The sequence below is a fragment of the Cinclus cinclus genome, chromosome 13 (genome assembly GCF_963662255.1).
Source record: "Cinclus cinclus chromosome 13, bCinCin1.1, whole genome shotgun sequence".
Taxonomy (NCBI): domain Eukaryota; kingdom Metazoa; phylum Chordata; class Aves; order Passeriformes; family Cinclidae; genus Cinclus; species Cinclus cinclus.
Window position 1 is genome coordinate 12,336,885 of NC_085058.1, and position 18,925 is coordinate 12,355,809.

At 37.7% G+C, this 18,925-nt stretch overlaps 1 protein-coding gene across 1 annotated transcript; it reads right to left on the reverse strand.

The window, feature by feature from the left end:
* Window positions 1-384: 384 nt before the first annotated feature.
* BNC1 (basonuclin zinc finger protein 1) lies at window positions 385-6,732 on the reverse strand. The gene is made up of 4 exons (XM_062501709.1): window positions 6,609-6,732; window positions 6,214-6,449; window positions 3,080-5,001; window positions 385-1,066 (listed from the first exon to the last, which is right to left on the reverse strand). The coding sequence occupies exons 1-4, from the start codon at window positions 6,730-6,732 to the stop codon at window positions 385-387; spliced, it is 2,964 nt and encodes a 987-aa protein (XP_062357693.1).
* Between the last annotated feature and the right edge of the window lie 12,193 nt (window positions 6,733-18,925).

An 18,925-nucleotide genomic window follows, 5' to 3' on the forward strand; every position in this document is an offset into this window, starting at 1 on the left:
ATTTCTTACACAACACAACAACCCATTTAACATGTAAACACAAGGAGTGATGGTTCTCATTTGAAGCTCCTATTATGGCAAGTAATACTTCACAGGTATCAGAAACACTTCAGTTAATGTCTCCATATTTCCCCAATTTCTAAGATGTCTTCTTTTCCTTACAGAAGTTTTAACTGTTCAACATTAAACCAAACAATTGCACAAAAAGTACAGCACCAAGCTTTGCTAACTGAAACTGCTGGAGAGCACACACAGGAGAAAAGAATTTGACTGTGGCTGTTGAGTGAGCTAGAAGTCAAATGAGCTTAAATAAAACTAATGTTAACACATTCTTTAATTGAAATGATTAATTCTTAGCAGAAATAAATTAAGATCAGTCTGATCTTACTGTAAGCTAGTTGGTGACCCAGACAGACTTTTGTGTAGATTGGGGTTTTGACTGTGCCTGTTCCGACTGCGAACAGATGAAAACATTGTGTTGCAACCTGGGACTTTGCATTTGTGGAGCTGGCGGAGGTGCACAGTTTTGTAATGAGCCCTGAAAGTTCCTTTATTACTGTATGTTTTTTGACATATATGACAAGTTATTGGCAAACTGGAAGGTAAATTTATAAAGTTTTGATTAGCTTTCTCAATTAAAGTACAGTCTTGGTAGAGTTCGTCATTGGGCATTAGGCTGGGTCCTTCACAGCTTTCATCACTGTCCTCCAAGGGCATGGTACATATTTCACTTCCTCCATCAGAATCCCAAGAAGAATGAGCACTGCTTTCAGATTTAATGCTGGAAGTAGTGCTTAGATCCAGAACAGCTCCATCATTTAATGGATCGTATCCATAATTCTCAGAACAGGGTTCTGCAATTTTGCTCATTGGAAAAACGTAGCTGCCTGTTCTGTTCATTCCTTTGAAGATTACAGAAGTATGTCCAACGTGTTGTTTTAAAGAGACATCTTGGCAAAACTCCTTAGCCATGTCCTTCAAGAGGTATGTTGCATTGAAATGGTTGTTGAATTCCAGTGTATCTTTAGTCAGAAGCTTATGATGAAGATTTAGGTTTGAACTATGTCTAGAAGAACAAAGACAAGCTTAGCAAGAAGATGTTTCACCTGACTTAACAGCTCTTTCATAATGATAATAAACAAAGAAACGAAAATCAATATTTAGTAGCATGCATGAATTGTATACTTCAGATTTGACCAACTGCTACACTGGGAGTGCATATGGACAATTTACACACGTGACTGGGTTTCTGAACTTGCTTGCACTGGCATATATCAGATTCTATGCAATAACTCTACAGCAATCAATGTTTCAGATTCTCTCTGCTTTGGGGATAGCTGCCTGCTCTGCTGGAGCTAGTGCTAAGCCTAAAAGAGGTGGGAGACAGACGAAAAACCTGGAAACTGAACTGAGATCAGAGAATGGACCAAGGTGGGTAAGAAACAAGATTCCTTCCCAATGGACAAAGCAGGAAAGTATTGACAACCAGAGTCTACAAAAAATGATGATCACAAATACTGTAACCATGTCCAGGATGCACCTGTACACTTCAGTGTAGAGCCTTTTCTTGACAGGAGTTTCCTTGGAAAAGGAAAATTGAACATGCAGTTTTCAAATGGGCATCTCTGGGTTCAGTTTAAAACCACCAAAACATACAGAATCACTGCTCTTCATTGAATAGTATCAATCAGCTCATTGGGAACTTGCATGCTGCGCCTAGAGGCTCAGTTTATTGCAATACTGGCAAAACATTTGTCTTTCTATTTGCCATCATGGTTTAATCAGAACCATGAATTGTTCAAAAGGGCAAAGACTATGTTAAAGTTTAGAAGTTTCTGCAAAGTTGTTTGAAATAATTATTATTTTGTACAAAGATTGTGAAATGTCTTCTGAGCTCACTCACCTTTTTAAATTTTTTTTTTTTAACCCATCTTCCAAAAGCACCTATGTTAAAACTTATCTCAACATATTGGTGTGGGAAGGAATTTGTGGCATGTGAATGCAAATCTTACTGCTGGCCTTCTTTCTTGTGGCCCATATCACAATTACAGTGGAGAGGAATTCACATCTGGGAAGATGCAGGCAGCAGGGTATGAAGCCCTGCCAGCAGCAGATGAATCTCTGCATCTCAGATGCAGCGGCCAGTCCTCAGAGACCGGCTCATCCTCTCTGGATTGCATCAGCTGGCTCCAGCACTCCTAGCAGATTACAGACAATCTAAACCTTGTGTCACTCTGAACTACTATCCAGGCATGCTTCCTGCAGCCAAAAGCTGCTCTAACACTGCTACAGACTTGGAAAACTTGTAACACTTCGTTGCACTTCAATAGGTTTGTTACCTATCACTGAGCACTTCAGATACATTACCAATGGTCAACAATAAAGCTTCAGCTCTTGCTTCTTGCATAATAGGCTGAAATAAAATGAATTACGGCAACGCAGTACTGAAATGAACATTAAACTGAATCAAGCTCATGCTTTAGAAATTAGTATTTACTCTCACAGAAAAGCACTATTGATGTGAATACACACCAGATAGTGTTAGTTTGACTATCATTGCACAATGTTAATTTTGGGCTGACAAAGATTAATCTTGCTTTTCTTATGGGCTTTTTCTCACCAGTCTGTTCCAAATCCTTGAGTAAAGAAAGGACAAGGGCAAGTGAGAATTTAATGAATTGACCTAATTGCTTTTTCATTAAAAAACACTGTATACATTAAAATACACTTGAAAGTACATACTAAACACGTAAGTCCACATATGCACCTACTGGAAAATTACTGAATTCATACCCCTACAGTTTTCCCTTTACATACTAAAGTACTCTTTCAATTACTGCAGTCTTTACCAGTTATGAAATTTTCATGGCTTTATTTAATACCTTGTAGTCTTGTAGAAAGGAAATGTTTCTTTCAATGGATTTTCATTTCAAGAATGTTCTGATAAGTTATCATACCTGTTATATGAGGATACACAGAAAATATTTGTAGGCTCCATTCCTCAAACACTCATTTTAATTTCAAGTTAGGCTCCATTGTGATGTTAAAATAAATACAATTTTGTTTGTAATTTTCTTACCTGTCTCGACTTCTACGAGAAGGGAAAGCAGCATTACAGCCCTCAACTGTGCAAATATGCATTTCTTTGAGATGTACATTTTTGAAATGCATTTTTACACTGTAAGGGTTTTTAAAAGTCTTCTTACAGATGTCGCAATGAAAGCGGCTTTCTTCCTTCTGAATCCCTAGTGCATGTTGACTGACATGATCCATATCTTTAGAGTCTTCAAAACAAGGAATGGCAGCACCCCTCTTTGACAAAGTGCTGAAAAAGCCCCCGGTCAGCAAGTGGTGTTGCAATTCAGGGCAGTCATTTTTAGGAATCCTGTGCTTTGACTGCTCTTTAATATACATGGGGGGTTCAGTCATTGGTTTTATAACATCACCGTGGTGGTGTTTTGGATCTTCATATACAATCTCATGGGAAACTATTTTTAATGGTTGGTTTTCTTCTGGTTTAACCTCTTTCTCACAGTGTTGCAATTCATTCTCAGAGATATCCTCGATGTATTTGTTATTTGGCGCAAAGACCGATTCAAAATACTGTGGGCCCTCTACCCCAGAGAGAGATTTCCATGAATTACCTGAATGGGGGTGCTTTTCCACCCTGTCGGCCACCCGCTTCTCTATCTTATGCTCACAGGTCTCAAGCTCTCCATCGCTTACCCCCTGCAGACGTGAATCATCTTCAGAACTGGCAACATCGCTACTTTCATTGGGTGTTTCAACAGCTTCTTTCTCTATCTTAATAGGCATGCTCGACTTACGAGACTTCTTCTTGGGGAGCATGTCAAATGGCAATTCATTGGAAACAAGCTGCTCTGGTATTGAGGAAGAAACAAGAGGCAGAGAAGGAAGAGTACCCGGAGTGTTGGCAAGCTCAGCTGGTGTGACTGGACTACGGTAGAAAGGAAGGACAGGCTGCACTGTCTTCAGGTTTGGAAAGAGGACACCGTTATGTCCAATACTGGAAAACCCAGCCTGGCCTTTTGAATCTGTACAAGAGCTGGCATAGCTGGAAATAGTTCTGCTATCTGGAGTTAAAATCGTGAATTCTGTCCTTTTACTATCTCCAGGTCCAGCAACAGTCAAACCATTTCTTAGATCTTTATCCCTGTTATTTCTGTTCATTGGCATATGGAGTCTGGGGTTAGGATTTGCACTATGGCGATTTCGACTACGCAATGAGCTAAACACCATATTGCAGCCCTCAATGGTGCATTTGTGCTTTATCTTCAGATGAACAGCATTGTAATGTATTTTCAAAGTACCTTTGTCATAAAATGTTTTTTCACATGCAGTGCAGAAGACACGCCCTTTCCTTGGCCCAGCATTTTTTTCAACAGATTTCATTTTGTTTTCTGGAGATAGAGCTGTCATTTCAAGCTTGGCTGCTGTATTATGTGAACTGGAATCACTTAAAAGGGCATCATCTTCTGTTTTAGTGACATCTGGACCATTTATGCTCCTCTCATTTTCAACTTGAAATGGTGCAGAACTAGAAGTTAAGAAACTGCTTTCAGAAAATGGTATCTGAAGATCTTGTTTGGTTTCGTTGCTATGGTCTTGACCTTGCTCAATCAAATGTCTTTCTGGTGGTGAACCTATCAAAGGTGGAGGCACTGGACTGAAAAACTGAAATGGCAGCATGAAAGCCATGCTATTTACAATATTCTCAAAGGGATGAATGTTGGTGGGACTCATTTTGTCCAAGGAAGCAGAAAAATTAGGACTGTGTGGGTTGCAGCTCTCAATGAATGCCCTAATATCCAAATTGGCAGTTGGTGGTGGTATTATGATCGACTGCCCCTCTTTCTCTTGAATTGCCATTAACTCTACAATGGACTTAGTTTCTCCAAAGCGAAGAAACTGCTGCAAAGTAGCCAGTTCTTCTTCAGTGGTCATTATACTCCAGTGATCCAGCACCTTTCCTGAAGCATCCTAAAGCCAAAAATATTTAAATGAGTTAGGCATTACTTAAGGGAAACAAAAAATGCCTCCACTCCTTTTTTTTCAGGGACTAAAATTTCTCCTCTAGCAAATTTTTTTTAAAATTCAATTTAATGAGATTAATGCTAAGTCTGAGATAATTTCTTTCAAATTTTGCCACATTGGTGATATTATTTCTTCCTGAACTGACAGAAATACTTTGCAAGAAAATATTTTTTTCCACAAAAATTAAGACACGTTATTTGAACAACAGATAGTATCCTGTAAGCACAGACAGCAGAGATGGAGCAATCAGACCAAGATTTAGCTCCTCATTTAAGTCAAGTATTCTTTCATTGCAAGTTTAATAATCTTCCAAGCAACTAAGATCAGAGAACAAATGAACCTATATTGATCTATTGCCAGTATTCACAGAGCACAGCTGTAATTACACTAGTGTTGGAGTTCTTTCAAACTCTAGCTATGCCTAACTTTTCCCAATAACTACAATAAATATTTTATCACAGAACATGTATTTGATGGCCTACTGAGATTTTTCACAGTGCATGTAAGAGTTTCTAAGATGATGAAGAACGTAACATTATAAATTTTTCATGTGATAGAGGTTCAAGGTAATTGATTCCATATTTTTAATCCTAACACTAAAAAGCAAGATTATCAAGACCATTAAATATTGATTCATGTCATAATGTAAGATCATAATGTTACTTTACATAAAAGGTAACTTCCACAGCAGCAAGGACTAACATCAATGTAAGCACATAGGGCCAAATACACTCTGGCTGTAGTTCCAGTAAGGTCGATAGCACTACCAGAGATGAATATTGTCCCTGGTGTTTTAAATAATGGCAAGTTTATTTCTTGATGCATTATTCTGCTGTATAAAAGCAAACTCACTGTTTAAATAATACTAGAACAAAATCTAAAGTCTTTACTTTGATACATTACCAGCAACTTTTGATTTTTATTTTTGCTTACCTTTGTTGTTAGATTTGAGCAAGTAGAAAGATTTCAATTAAGTCAAACTAAAAGAAGAGAGCAATCATTGGAAATCCACCCCTTCTTTTCTGGCATTAATCTCATACAGGTCCATTAGCGCCTTTCAGATGTGCCACACTATTAACACATTATGAGCCACTGAGAAAATTAAGCTAGAAAACTACTTAACTATCATATTTCTATTTTAAAAGCCCCTCTAAATACCTGTAGCACATATCCACGTATATAATCCTGCAGTGTCCAATCCAGAGCATGGAGAATCTGTATCACCTCTTCCTGCTTCAGAACACTGAAAAGCCGATCGAGCAGAATTTTAAGGCGCACAGGAATGGCTTGAGTTCCGTACAACATGAGGCTACTGATATCAAAGACAACATTGGATTGAACTATTTCTACTTGGCTTGATGGGTAGAGGTTTGGAATTCTTAGTTTGCTCAGGGCTGAAAATAAAAATCACAAAATGTAAATAAACTTGAGTCCCGAGATAGAAAATGGAATGCAACTAATACTGGGGTGGGGGTTGAGGAGTGACACAAAAAGCATATGATAGTTATGAGGATCCTAAATGGTTTTCTATAGATTGTAAAAACAAATATTACCATGTGCTACCCATCCATGCCGGCACTGGTCACATTGTCGCTGATTTATTTTCCCAGGTTTGAAACACTGACAACTACAGTTCACCAGAGTGCACCGGATAGCCTGGAGATCAATGGAAAGCATGATAGGTAATATATAAGCACCATTCAGAGTGTGTAGATTATACATCTACAGTACCCCCATAAAATCCACATGAAGACAGAGTTAACATACCAGCACAGACCTATCAACATGCAATATAAGTAATCCAGGCAAAGCCTGAGTTATACAAGGCTACCTCTGCCTGGAAGAGTCAAGTCACCAGCACAAACACAGTAATCTGGAAGCAGAATATTTAACAATACACATAGCAACACTTCTGTGGATTTATTTAGGCTGAAGCACCTTAATAGTAATTATTGTTCTAAATTATGAATTCATCTAAGCTATGATCCTCATGTATGACCACTTTCTCAGGAAGGTTTGAAAACAAAGATGTACAGATGAAAGACCCCCCTCTCTTACAGTTTTGCTGGAACTCTCTATTGCAATATAGCAAGTTCTAATGAGCTCTGCACAGATGCCATGCCCTACACACCCAGAATTCACATGGAATATTTGTATTCTGCCAAAGACACAGGAGTTCACTGATGTTCCTCAGTAACAAAGTTCACTAAAAAGTACTCCAACTCCTCGAAGACTAAACAATCACATTTTGTAAGGGAAATGCTTGAAAGCAAATTAGACCACAGAGAGCAACCAGTTGCACAGTTCAGTTTGTAGATCACTTTACCCTCACCAAGGTCATCTGTAATGCAAATCAAATTCAGATGTCCCTAATCAGTGGGGTGACACAAATTTGCTTCCTGGAATATATGATTTCTTCTGTATGTGCCCATCTGCTGGAGAAAGCAGACAGACAACTTGGAGGTCCTAGTTAAAGCTCCAGAGGGATTTCCTAAGAGCAAAGCTTTTGCAGAATTCTGTACTGCTTGGATCTGGCACTGACTATAGTTCCTGCATAAACAGAAAATTTATTGAGAGAGGGAAAGCAAATAAATTGATGTGCAGAAAGTCTTCACTGGAATAATAAAGAAAAAGAGTTGGATGATGCACTTGTAAAATGTCTGCATTTTTCTGCTTTTAAATTAATGTTCCCTCTCCTAAGGTTTTATACAAAATGTGGATTTCCACTCCTCAAAATACCTTTTGGAAAGTAAGGTAAGATTGGAAGAAAAAGGAAACATGGCGTTCCCACACAGGCATTTCAGAAAATATACAAGGAAGCCTATTTGTCCAAAAAATTTCTAATAAAGATGGATGCAAGAAACATTTAAACTCAAAAGTACATGGCAGAAAGTTAATTTCACAGATTTGCAACAGGCATTTCTTTAGACTTGAAGAATCTGGCTGATTCAGGGCAGAAGAGGACACTGCATATAAAAGGTTACTATAAACAAGTGTGTTCACGACATTTAGACGTCAGTGCTTCACGGTAATGGATCTGGAGCAAGATTTTAAAATCTCAGTATCTGGCTTATCCAGGAGCTACCTTACATGCACATCTCCAAATTGCAGTGACTTGATGCTGAGATTTGCCTGTATTTGAAGAATTGGAACAAGTGGCAACAGGGCTCTTGAAATCTCTGAATCACTTTGCCTTTAATCTTTTAAAGGAGCCATTGCAAAATCCTGTGTTCTTGAGAAAACCTCTGCACTCCCCATAAAGTCATAAAATACACATCAATATCCTACGCAGTGTCAATTGCTTCATTGTAATGGAGGCTATATTTTCACTTAGATGCTAAAATACTTCCATATAACAATAAAAAGCCATAAATTTCTTATGGAAAGGTTGGGGGAAGAAAAGCTGTAGTTGACTGCAGATTCGTTTCTACCACAAGATATCAAACAATAATGCAGTTTGAGTCTTCTGCCTCTCTGCATACATAATATTCTGTGACTTGCCTGGACTGAAGCCCTTCCACAGGCAACCCTGCTAGATTCAATAAGGTACAGTGCATTCCATAAATGCATCTTCTACATTCCCTTCAGACAAAATTACAAAAGAGTACTTCCTTTTTCTGCAAGAAGTAACAGAAATCTGCACAATGAAAAAAGCTGTCACGATGATAAGTTAATTGAGATTTCAAAATTTTTTTCATTCCTTTTCCTTTGGACATGTTCCACAAACCACTGACCTTTAAAACTAGATTTTCTATTTAATTTGTGTACTTGGACAAGAAAGATATATCACACCAAATTTTGCATCTCATAGCTTTCTGTAAAAGCTTTTTCTATATGGTACATGTGTTTATTTTGCTTTCCTCTGTATGTGTAGAAAACTGCACATACCAAAACAGGAACAAGTAAAAGGAGGACATTTTGTTTTACATATATGAAAGCAGCTGTTTCAAAGGGAATAGCATTCCCCCTCCATTATAAATATTGAGCTGAACCTCTCTCACGTCACATTATTGCTTCTGGAAACCAGGAGTTGCATACTGCTAACATATCAAAGGTGCACCCTCTAATCAGGGATCTTCTGCTGACTTAAAAAATTACTTGAAAGAATCCCTAAGAAGAAACTACTATGATTTTTCATGTTTTTAGCATTTCCCTTCATTTGTGCTTGTCACAGACTGAAGTCTCCTAAAACTTTTCCAGCAACATTTTTTATAATATAATATATATAATACAGTCACAGAGAATATATAACAGGGCAAAATTAACTTCTGAAATAATCAGTGGATCACAATTTTTTTTATATTGTCACTGTTCAACTTAAAAAGGCATTTGTAAAAGATACACTTTGATTATCTCCCAAATTAACACATATCAAACTTTAATGAAAATAAATTCAGCAAAACTTCATTAAATAATACCCTTCTCTTTTGCCTGTTAATCCTAATATCCTTAATACACCCATTCTAAGGTACTGTAATTATATAAAGTCTTTTAATAAGCTTTATTTTCCCAACAAGTGTAATGTACACACAGTTTCATTCTGCAGAACAAAGGAATAACTTTCTGTATTGCATAGATACAAAGCTTGAAAATTATAATTAAAGGATTGGAAATATAGACGGAAATTGCAGTGGAAATTTTTTGAAGTACAATCCTTTCATTCACATCACTATTTAATTTCATTTTCTAGAAACAGAAGGCAGATGGTCTAAAAAACTAAATCTTATGCTATCATCAAGGATCTGATATTGCTTTCCAGTCACTCTCTCCTTCACAAATGGATCTTTCCTAATCCATTATCAACCCAAATTTCTTAATTCTTTTAAAAAATAGAGTTGAAAAGACTGATCAAAATTTTCTGTGGTTTCACTAGCATGACCGTGGGAATCCAAATGCTGAACTTGAAATAAAAATGACCCCTCATTACAAGACAGACATTAACCATTAAACTGCAAAACATCTAACTACTAATCACTGAATCTTAACATCTTCTGCCCGAAAGTCACGCCTGCTCACATCCCTTTTTTGCCAGATATTGATGTGGCTTCAATTATGCTTCAAAAGTTCCTGAATGCCTCTTTGCAACCCACTCACAGCCCTCACAGCTAAGGAAAAGCCCAGGATAATGGGACAAACCCATGCTGGTTGTGGGTATATAATCAGGCTTCATTTCACAAAGCAAGTTTCAGAAAGTCTCCTGGACCTATGCTCACTTGCAACACACAACAGATTTAAAAAAAAGCAGCAAGACAAGAAGGGTACTATAAGCGCATCCAAGCTCATTCAATCTCATTCAGTGTTAAGTGGGTTCTGGTTTGACAGTATTTTGGCTTGGGAAATAAATTAAGAAGCAAGGAAATATTGAAGATCTTGTCAGGACCGAGTTGGAGATCTCTGCTGATGCTGGAAAGCAGCTCTGGGCAGACACCAGTAACATGGGAGAGCAAGTGCCAGATTATCCTGGTGCTATTTAACAACAGAAATGCACAGGTCGGCACCCCCACTTCTGGCACTTTCTGGAATGTAAGGTAAACCCTTGCTTTTTTTTGGACAAAGTTTCTTCCCACTTTAAAAACTGCTGCTTTTCTTTTCAAGCTACTGCCATCACATAAAGAACTTGAGAGCTTCCCTGCTCTGCTATGAGGATTACCGACAAAATGGTGTCATTCATGACAGGTTACAGGAGTATTTTTGCAGGCAGGGCTTAGAAATTTCTATCAGTTTAAAATGCAAGTTTGGAGAAGGAATAGGAGTTACATGAAACAAATACATGGGAGAAACTTTCACTGGATGAGCCATAGCAGATAGTGCTTTCATTGCCCTCTCTTGAGGGTTTCTAGCAACAAGCCATATCTCCTATGGCCATCACATCATCAGCAGTGGTAATCCCACTGAATATATGTAATCCACCATGGTATGTACTCTGGTGAGCACTAATCCTATAGGAAAGAAGTGAAACATATCACACATTTGCAGAATAGACCCACAGTGGCTCCACAGTAACAACACTTGTGGAAGAAGAGGCGTGATTTACAGGGGGAGAAGAAATAAAATTAAACATGGGACAAATGTCTGGTTATTTGGAAGTATTTTCTTGCTTGCTCCTTGTAAAATATTTGCAAGGGAAGTAAAGGGATAGATACTTTTACCATTTTGTAAATTAAAAGTACAGGTAACTCAAAGGCCAAATCCAAATCTATGTGTACCTTTCACAGAGAACAGTAACTATAAATGAGTGTGAAGTTTCTTTCCAGTCTTTCTTCCCCCCTTTCCTGTTTTTATTATAATCCACCAACTTTCTTTTGTTTGCAGATTTTAAACAAGTTCCTTTATCCTGAGTTACGTTTGCTTACTTTTGTGTTTAAATCCTTAGCACAAACACTGAAAGCAGAGACAAATCAAAAATCCCTTGTTGTTAAGCATCTCTCTCAGTGCCATCCTTTCCCACACGATAGAATGAGCAAAGCTTTGCTTAGTCCACTGTCAGGCAACTTTTGCCACTATCCCTTGGGATATACTCTGCTGATAAATAACACTGTCAGCTTTGTCGTGATTTAAAACAAATTCTCAATTCACATTTTGTTCACCTTACTTCCACTGTATTACAATCCAGCTTACCCCTATCAGACTAATATCTGGGGTTTTATTCATCCCATATGTATTTTTATCCCCACTGTCCACTCTACAGTGCATATTTAGCCCTTGTGCCTGTTCTTCCTGAAGACAGACTTCAGTTTTTGATACACTGTTGAGCTCTCTATAGCTTACTGGAACTAAAGTACATCCCAGCATGTTCTCCGTAAAATCACAGAATGTGTTGGGCTGCTCTAGATGGTGCAAGTACTTGTTGAAGACATAGCCCAACAATTAAGCATGAAATGCATGTTGATACTAAATCTGTTAGATTAAGCACTTTGTGCCTCAAATCGTTCCTTGAAAGTTTCAGTGTACTCCTAGCTTAGTAAGGCTCTGAATCCCACCTGCCTCTGGAGACCGTTAGCAGGCCACTGCAGCATCTTCAAGGAAAGGCTCTGGACCATTTTCTTCTTCCTGACATGCTCCCTTCAAAGAGGTAACAAGATGCCTGCAGGATGGACAGAATATAGAAGCCCTTTGCTGCCTGGAAGTGGAGCAAGGAAGACCCATAGGGAATGGGAAAAGGGAGGAATAGTGTGCACTGCAGTGCAGGTCTGACAGCAAGGCTCAAGTGGGAGTTACTCTGCACAAAGACTTGGCCCATGCTACAGCCTGCACGTGTTCAGCTCAGTAATGTGGTGGGCTCCTTCTGTCACGTGTTTAAGGTCCTGGAAAGTTCTCCACCACCACCACAGTACAGAAAACTGCCTGCCTTTTAGAGTCTGAGCCCCCTAAACAAAGGGATTTCCATTTAAGTACATTCCCACCTAATCCACTACACTTGGTTGCTGCAATTTCTATTGTTTCAATACTAAAGTTTGAAAAAAATTAAAATAAATAATTACATGAAGTAATTAAAATAAGAAAAATGTCCTTATAAGATTTCTAATTATATTGGACTGAATGCACATATTATTTCCACAGTCCTATATCAAAAAACCTGTTTCTTACGAAGTAACAGCCACTGTTAATAGTAATTTAATAAACACAAGTAACAACAAGCAACTTTCCTAAAAAGCAAACCAGCTTTGCAGCTTGTTGTATCCAGAAAACATATCTAATATCTTCTGTATTTTGAGCTTTTAATTAAGTAGAGAAAAATTGTTACACAGATGTGACAGAGTAAGCAGCTGACCAAATAGCTCCAACCTTCTCCATTCAGACACATTAAAAATGCTAGCCTGAGACAATTCATAAGATACTTTTTAATCAATAAAAATTTAGCGAAATTATTATCTCCTGCTTAAGGGATTGATTAGGAGACAAGATTGGAAAGGTGGAGGTGGGCTACAATTTGCTTTTTACAGTGCCACTAAACACAAAGTTACATCCACAGCTCAGTTCCTAAACTGATGATGGCTCCTAGGTAATCTGGATGGTTTTCATTCACACCAACCATCTATTCCCACCAAGCTTACAAGGTGCAAGAACCTTTGAAGAGTCCAGACAAAAAGCTTTTGTTTCCGAGGCCAACCATGGATTTAGGAATTGAACGTAACACCTATTCTACTGAAAATTTTGGCTGGTGCAGTTACCACTCAATTCCCATTTACCCCTGTTCTGTGGGAGAATTATGTTACGATTTTTCTTCTAGAAGTACACGAAGGCCACAAATTGAATACATTTTCTAGATAAGATGATGGAATACAGCCCATTAATTATCTGGATTCTTATGTATATATCCACACTGTTTATTTGGGGTCAGATACCAAAACCCGACCTCCTTTTAAACATCCACAGGCTAAGAATACACATAATCAGGATATTTACAACCCAGAGCAAACTGCGTTACCCCATTACTCTCTCCTTCAGCGGGGCTGTACAAAACAATTTTTTACCTAGAATTTGACCAAATCTCTCTCCTGAAAGGGCAACTGAGCACCTTGAGTTGAGAACATTTAATTGTCATTGTAATAATTGAAAATATCCTCAAAAAAGACAAAACCATGAGGAGAGTGAATAAGCTCAGTAAGATAGAAGTGAAATAATGTAATACCTTCACAGTATGGCACCACTCTGTCCAATCAACCTTTCTTGTGGATTTAAAGACAGTCCCCATGTCACCACTTCATTAGAAAGTTTTTCTGTGTGACAAGAATCTTAGGAGTGAGGAGCTGAGACAAGAGATTGAGCTAAACACAGCCTCAGAACCCAGAGCCGGTTCGGGCCCCACGCGCTCGGGGCAGTCTTGGGCACTGCAGCGGGCGAGGAATCACAAGGAGCTGTTTCTCAGAAAGGCAGCCACGCTGCAAAGCCAAACTTTAATCAGAGCATACCTTGTGGGATGAAAATCACTCCTCATGCATGTCACTTACCCTACAGGGCCCCTTAGGGCAACTCTTGTTAATGGCACTGTCAAAATAATTATAAAGAGAGAAGAATGTGTGCGTGTGCGTGTGTGTGAGCACACACACTCGAGTGCTACTCTAAACAAAAAGCACTGGACAGTAAAACTTCATTTTGCCATTCAGCAGCGTGGCTGAAGATAGACTGGCTTATGCAGCAATTAATCTCACTTGTTAACAACAGGTAAGTGCTGACAGACAGCTTGGTCCACCTCAGGGACATGGGCAGAGCCTCTTTTACAGTTTGGTTTGGAAATGAAAACAAGAAATACAAATTGAGGAAGGAAGAACATCACATTATCATTATCTTAGAACTGTTATTTACTTTTGATTCTGAAACAGACTGCAATGCTACAGTTTCCACAGCATACCTGCCCTAGACTACATAGGTCAAAAACATTTTGCTAGTATTAAGCAGTGTCTCTCTCACAAGATATTAAAATCATGCCCCTTTTTAATAAATTTATGGGAAAAATAGTTATTATTACTGCATTTCAAAAATGAGTAACAGATTGCTGCATACTGATGAGAAAAACTGGTCAGACTTTCGGGGTAAAGATAAGTCACTGGACAGAAATGGTGTGAAATTTTATGCAATAAAGCATTAGATGCTATTTAACCTAACAAATAAATTGTGCACATGCTACTTATCCATACTGACATGCTAAGCATGCTACACTAATTGCTGAAGCTACAGATCTAGCCATGAACTGAAGTTGAATTAAATATTTAACTCCAAGTCCTACGCTAGAAAGAAATAAGTGCTCTTAACACAAATGCACAAGTAGCAGAGAAATGAGGTATATCAGAATACATAAATTGCAAAGCCTTTAAAATATATCTTTAACTCTTTACCTATTTTATAAAATGGTGCATGTGTGCAATATGGATGAGTTAATGTTTTAAAGACAATCCTAAATTTTTCAGCTCCTCACACCGCTGCTTAAGTCTCCAAGCCATAAAATATACATGCTTAAAATCTCTTCTTTTTTCCTGTTACAGAGTGAAGACATGGATTAAAGAATAAAAGTGAAATAACAGTTCTCTGAAATACTTAGGGTTACACAATTCCATTTAATGCAATTTCATAAATTTTAAACCCAAACACTATTTGTACACATACACATGATACTATCTATGGTGCTACAGTTACGCAATGCTTTATGCAACTGTGTAGCTCCATTGGTAAATTTCACAATTTTAAACTCACTATTCCTTTATTGAGCACAAGTGAGGAAATTTTCACCTGACTTTCAGACATCAGCTATTTTCACATGAAAAAATACCTATTTCTCATTGATAATCTTCTATATTTGAAATTTGAAGTAAAAAAATACAATTTTTCTTTTTTCTATTTTTTCCCCTCTGTTTAAATTCTATAATGGCTTTAAAGTGTGGAATGAAATGTTGTTCTTTATACCAAAATGACTGAAGTCTATTAAAAACTGCCAGTCTTCCTCATTCCTTCAATAATATGTTTTTTTGAGTCCAAATACTGAAATTTTTATCTCTAGGATTTTTTTAAGAGACAGCAACAAAGTAAAAAGAAATAAAAACTAAAAAGAAGACAGGCAATGACACTTGCTGTAAAACTTCAACTATAGCATCTGCTACAACAAAATCTGTGGGCTTCCAGCACATAGGAACTATGAGAGTTCCTGCACCACTGAAGCCAGAAAGGACAGGAGATGACTCAGAGGGTAAAACCAGGCTTTCCCCCCCTACTTTTGGTGGATATTTTATGGAATAATGAATTCAAGATCCGTACTGAAACTCCAGCTCAAATCTGCATGAAAAATGTTTACTAAATGCCAAATCATCCCATAATGCTTTTACAACACATAACAAAAGCTGGAATCTAAAACAAAACAAGAATATTTCTGTTTTTATCAGAAGTGTATTTAACATCACTGTAATGAAGTCTCTATTACCGCAAACCAAATAATTCACTGGCTTGTTGAACTGGAAATGGAATGACATGCTCAATATGTAGGAACAGATCTTTTAACAGTATCATGAACAGACACAGAAGCTGGAAGTCAAGACATTTGGTATCAAAAGGCCAAACCTTGCCGCAGCCTCAGAAGGCAGAAATCCAAGTAAAAGTCCATGAAATGACCCAGTATTTGTAAAAATTTTTCTTATTTCTGTGAAGATTAAGCTTTCCTGAATGTTTGGATATGTTTGCAGAAGCTATTATTCTAAGGGCTCTGAATAGGTTGTAGATGGTTCAGTAGATCAAAGAATAAGCAGACTAACTACTTTTAAGAAGTTAGTCAAATAAAAATCTCAATATATTAAGTATAAAAACCTGCATTTTCCATAAGATTAGTTATTTTTTACATGTTCACTTATTGTTAGAAGTTTGATTAAGCTGCAAATGGCTCGAAATTCTAGCGCTTAATTAAAACAGAATTGCACAATTTTACTGATTATTTCAAAAACCCACTATCAGCACTATACACATAATGGTAAATAAACTAGTTGAATACCCAGTACGTTCTTCAAAAGTCCGTATTTTTTCCTTTTCTGTAAAAGGAGCAATTAGAAAGGCACTCTTCAGTGTATATTGCTCTAATCACTAGAACAAAGCAAACCAACACGCACTGTTGTTAGTAGTTAAAATAATGGTGGACCCACTTTGCCCCATGACCTGGAGTGGAGTGAGACTCCCCCACCTCCCACTCCTCCAGCACTGAGAGCTGAGCCACAATTCCACTGTTTTAAAACCAAAGGACAGAAACAGACTCTTGTCTAACATAACGCTTGCATATCTTATAACAAACTGCACTTATTTCCCAAAAGGATGTTAAAAATAGAAACATATGATCTTTTCTCACCTAGAATTGTATCCTTACAATTAAAGACTATTAGCTGGCATCCCTTTTAACCGTCAAACTCAGACAGTGGCAGTTCTATAGCCACAAAGAAAAGCAGTAAATGAGAAGAACATGTTACTACACTGCATTTGAGAAAGTTTGGCTCCAAGCTATGCACTGATTAATATCAGATCTCCTTCTTTACTTGCCTCTTGACAATCTTGTCACATCTGGCTGACAAATCCTTACAAGCTTATCCAAACCAAGGCAGCCCAGATCATGCTCCGGGAGTAGCTTGAAGGAAGCGGCAACACCAGCCATGTACTGATGTGCCATCATGAAACTAATGAAGCTGACTTCACTTGCAGACTGCAGGAACACAAAGAAACACAACATGCCCCAAGGTTTTGCAACATAACGCAGAGTTAGCTCACCAGAAGATAAGAAACAATCAGCTCCCGAGGTTCAAGAAGCCAAGTAGTTACATGAATTACAAAAATTTTTATGGAATTGCTCGAACAACAATCTCAACTAAATGAGCACAATAAAATCCAACTTCAGATCAGATGTGAAAATTGACTGTTAAATGCCTTTCAAGCAATGGTTTGTTTTAAATTAAAACAAAACTAGTCTATTTTATTTTTACTCTCCCACATCCCCAAAATACCAGAATGTTGCCTGGCTCCCAGGTTATTCAAACTGAAAAATATCTAAAAAGAAAAAAAAAAAGAAAGAGGGGAAAAAAATAGTGTCACTTTTTATCCGTAGGATTTTACAGAAGGATAATGCACAGCCTGTGTATATCAGTAGTTTTCCCCTGGGTTAGTGATCTGCCCTCTCCTCATTTTTAAACCAAGAATTTGTTACGCAGAGGACTGGAAGTATTTGACCAATTAATAAACCAGAAAGTAAAATGCTGTATCTTAAACACATTTAATAAAACCTCATTATGTATGAGCTGACAATTAAACCATGTTTATTTTTCTATGTGATGAAAAAAATCCAAATAAATAACTTCAATGCATCACAATACAAGACACTTAATTAGCACAATATATTTAAAAACCCAGATCCCCCCATAAACACACACTCATACTTAAACCCACACACCTCCTTCCTCCACCCCTCCTTCCCCCCCAGAATACAAACACACTGATCCTAGGAAAAGAATTGCTGGCCTTATTTTCTGGGTGCTAAATAGTCAAAAATAAATTGCATATAAAGGGCATACATTACACTCCACTTTAGTGGTAATTTCTAAAGAACTTCGTATCAAAATTGCATTGTTGTCTGCTCTCTAGTGCATTTATACGTCATAATGATAATGTATCTGGTTAAAGCACTTGACTCAAAACACATCTGAGTCACAAATCACAGATTTTACTGCTATTAATGTATATTGAGGACTTGTACAATTAAACATTGTCAAGTATTTATGATTTACATGCTACTACTTCAATTGGAAACAATTACACAAGTGATGGCTCTGCTTATTATAATCAGCCTGCAATTCTGCATTACTTACTGTAGAACAGGAAAGTCACACAGTTGTTTACAGTGCACAGCAGAAAGAAAAAATACATTTTTTTCACAGAAACTAGTTTTCTACTTTTACAGTATCTTTTCATAATTAAGAAATGGAGACACGGCTCCCTACAGCTCTCATCTCCATTGTTCATTACCCAAAACAACACCATTGCAACATTTTTTATATCTCCACAGTGCATAGCCACAAGTAAAAGTTGCACAGTAAAAACATACATTCATACAGAACTGCAAAGAACTTTCCTTACCTCAGACATTCTTACTGTGCTTATGTTTCCAGAGCTATAAACCAGTTTCCCATTCCCTCAGTGAGTTGTACAAAGAAGTACTGGAAACACTCCTGCCTGTACAAGTACTAAGGCAGAACCATCACACGCCTCTTTACTCTTGTCTGACTCTGAGCACCTCAAGGTCTGATGTATGCTCAGGCTGTGCACAGGGGAGTGAAATAAGATCCTCCCCCTTGGTGTTCTCCAGACCTACAGTACGAAGTTGTGTCTGCCTCTCACCTCTGCAGCCAGCTCT

What these genes read in the sequence shown, in the direction of transcription:
- BNC1 (XM_062501709.1), bottom strand. Translation starts at nt 6,732, where the DNA reads ATGCTTTCCATTGATCTCCAGGCTATCCGGTGCACTCTGGTGAACTGT. An exon ending in TACGTGGATATGTGCTACAG is followed by an intron (nt 5,002 to 6,213) that starts GTATTTAGAGGG and finishes TTTTGGCTTTAG; the next exon opens with GATGCTTCAGGAAAGGTGCT. An exon ending in TCTCGTAGAAGTCGAGACAG is followed by an intron (nt 1,067 to 3,079) that starts GTAAGAAAATTA and finishes TTGTTCTTCTAG; the next exon opens with ACATAGTTCAAACCTAAATC.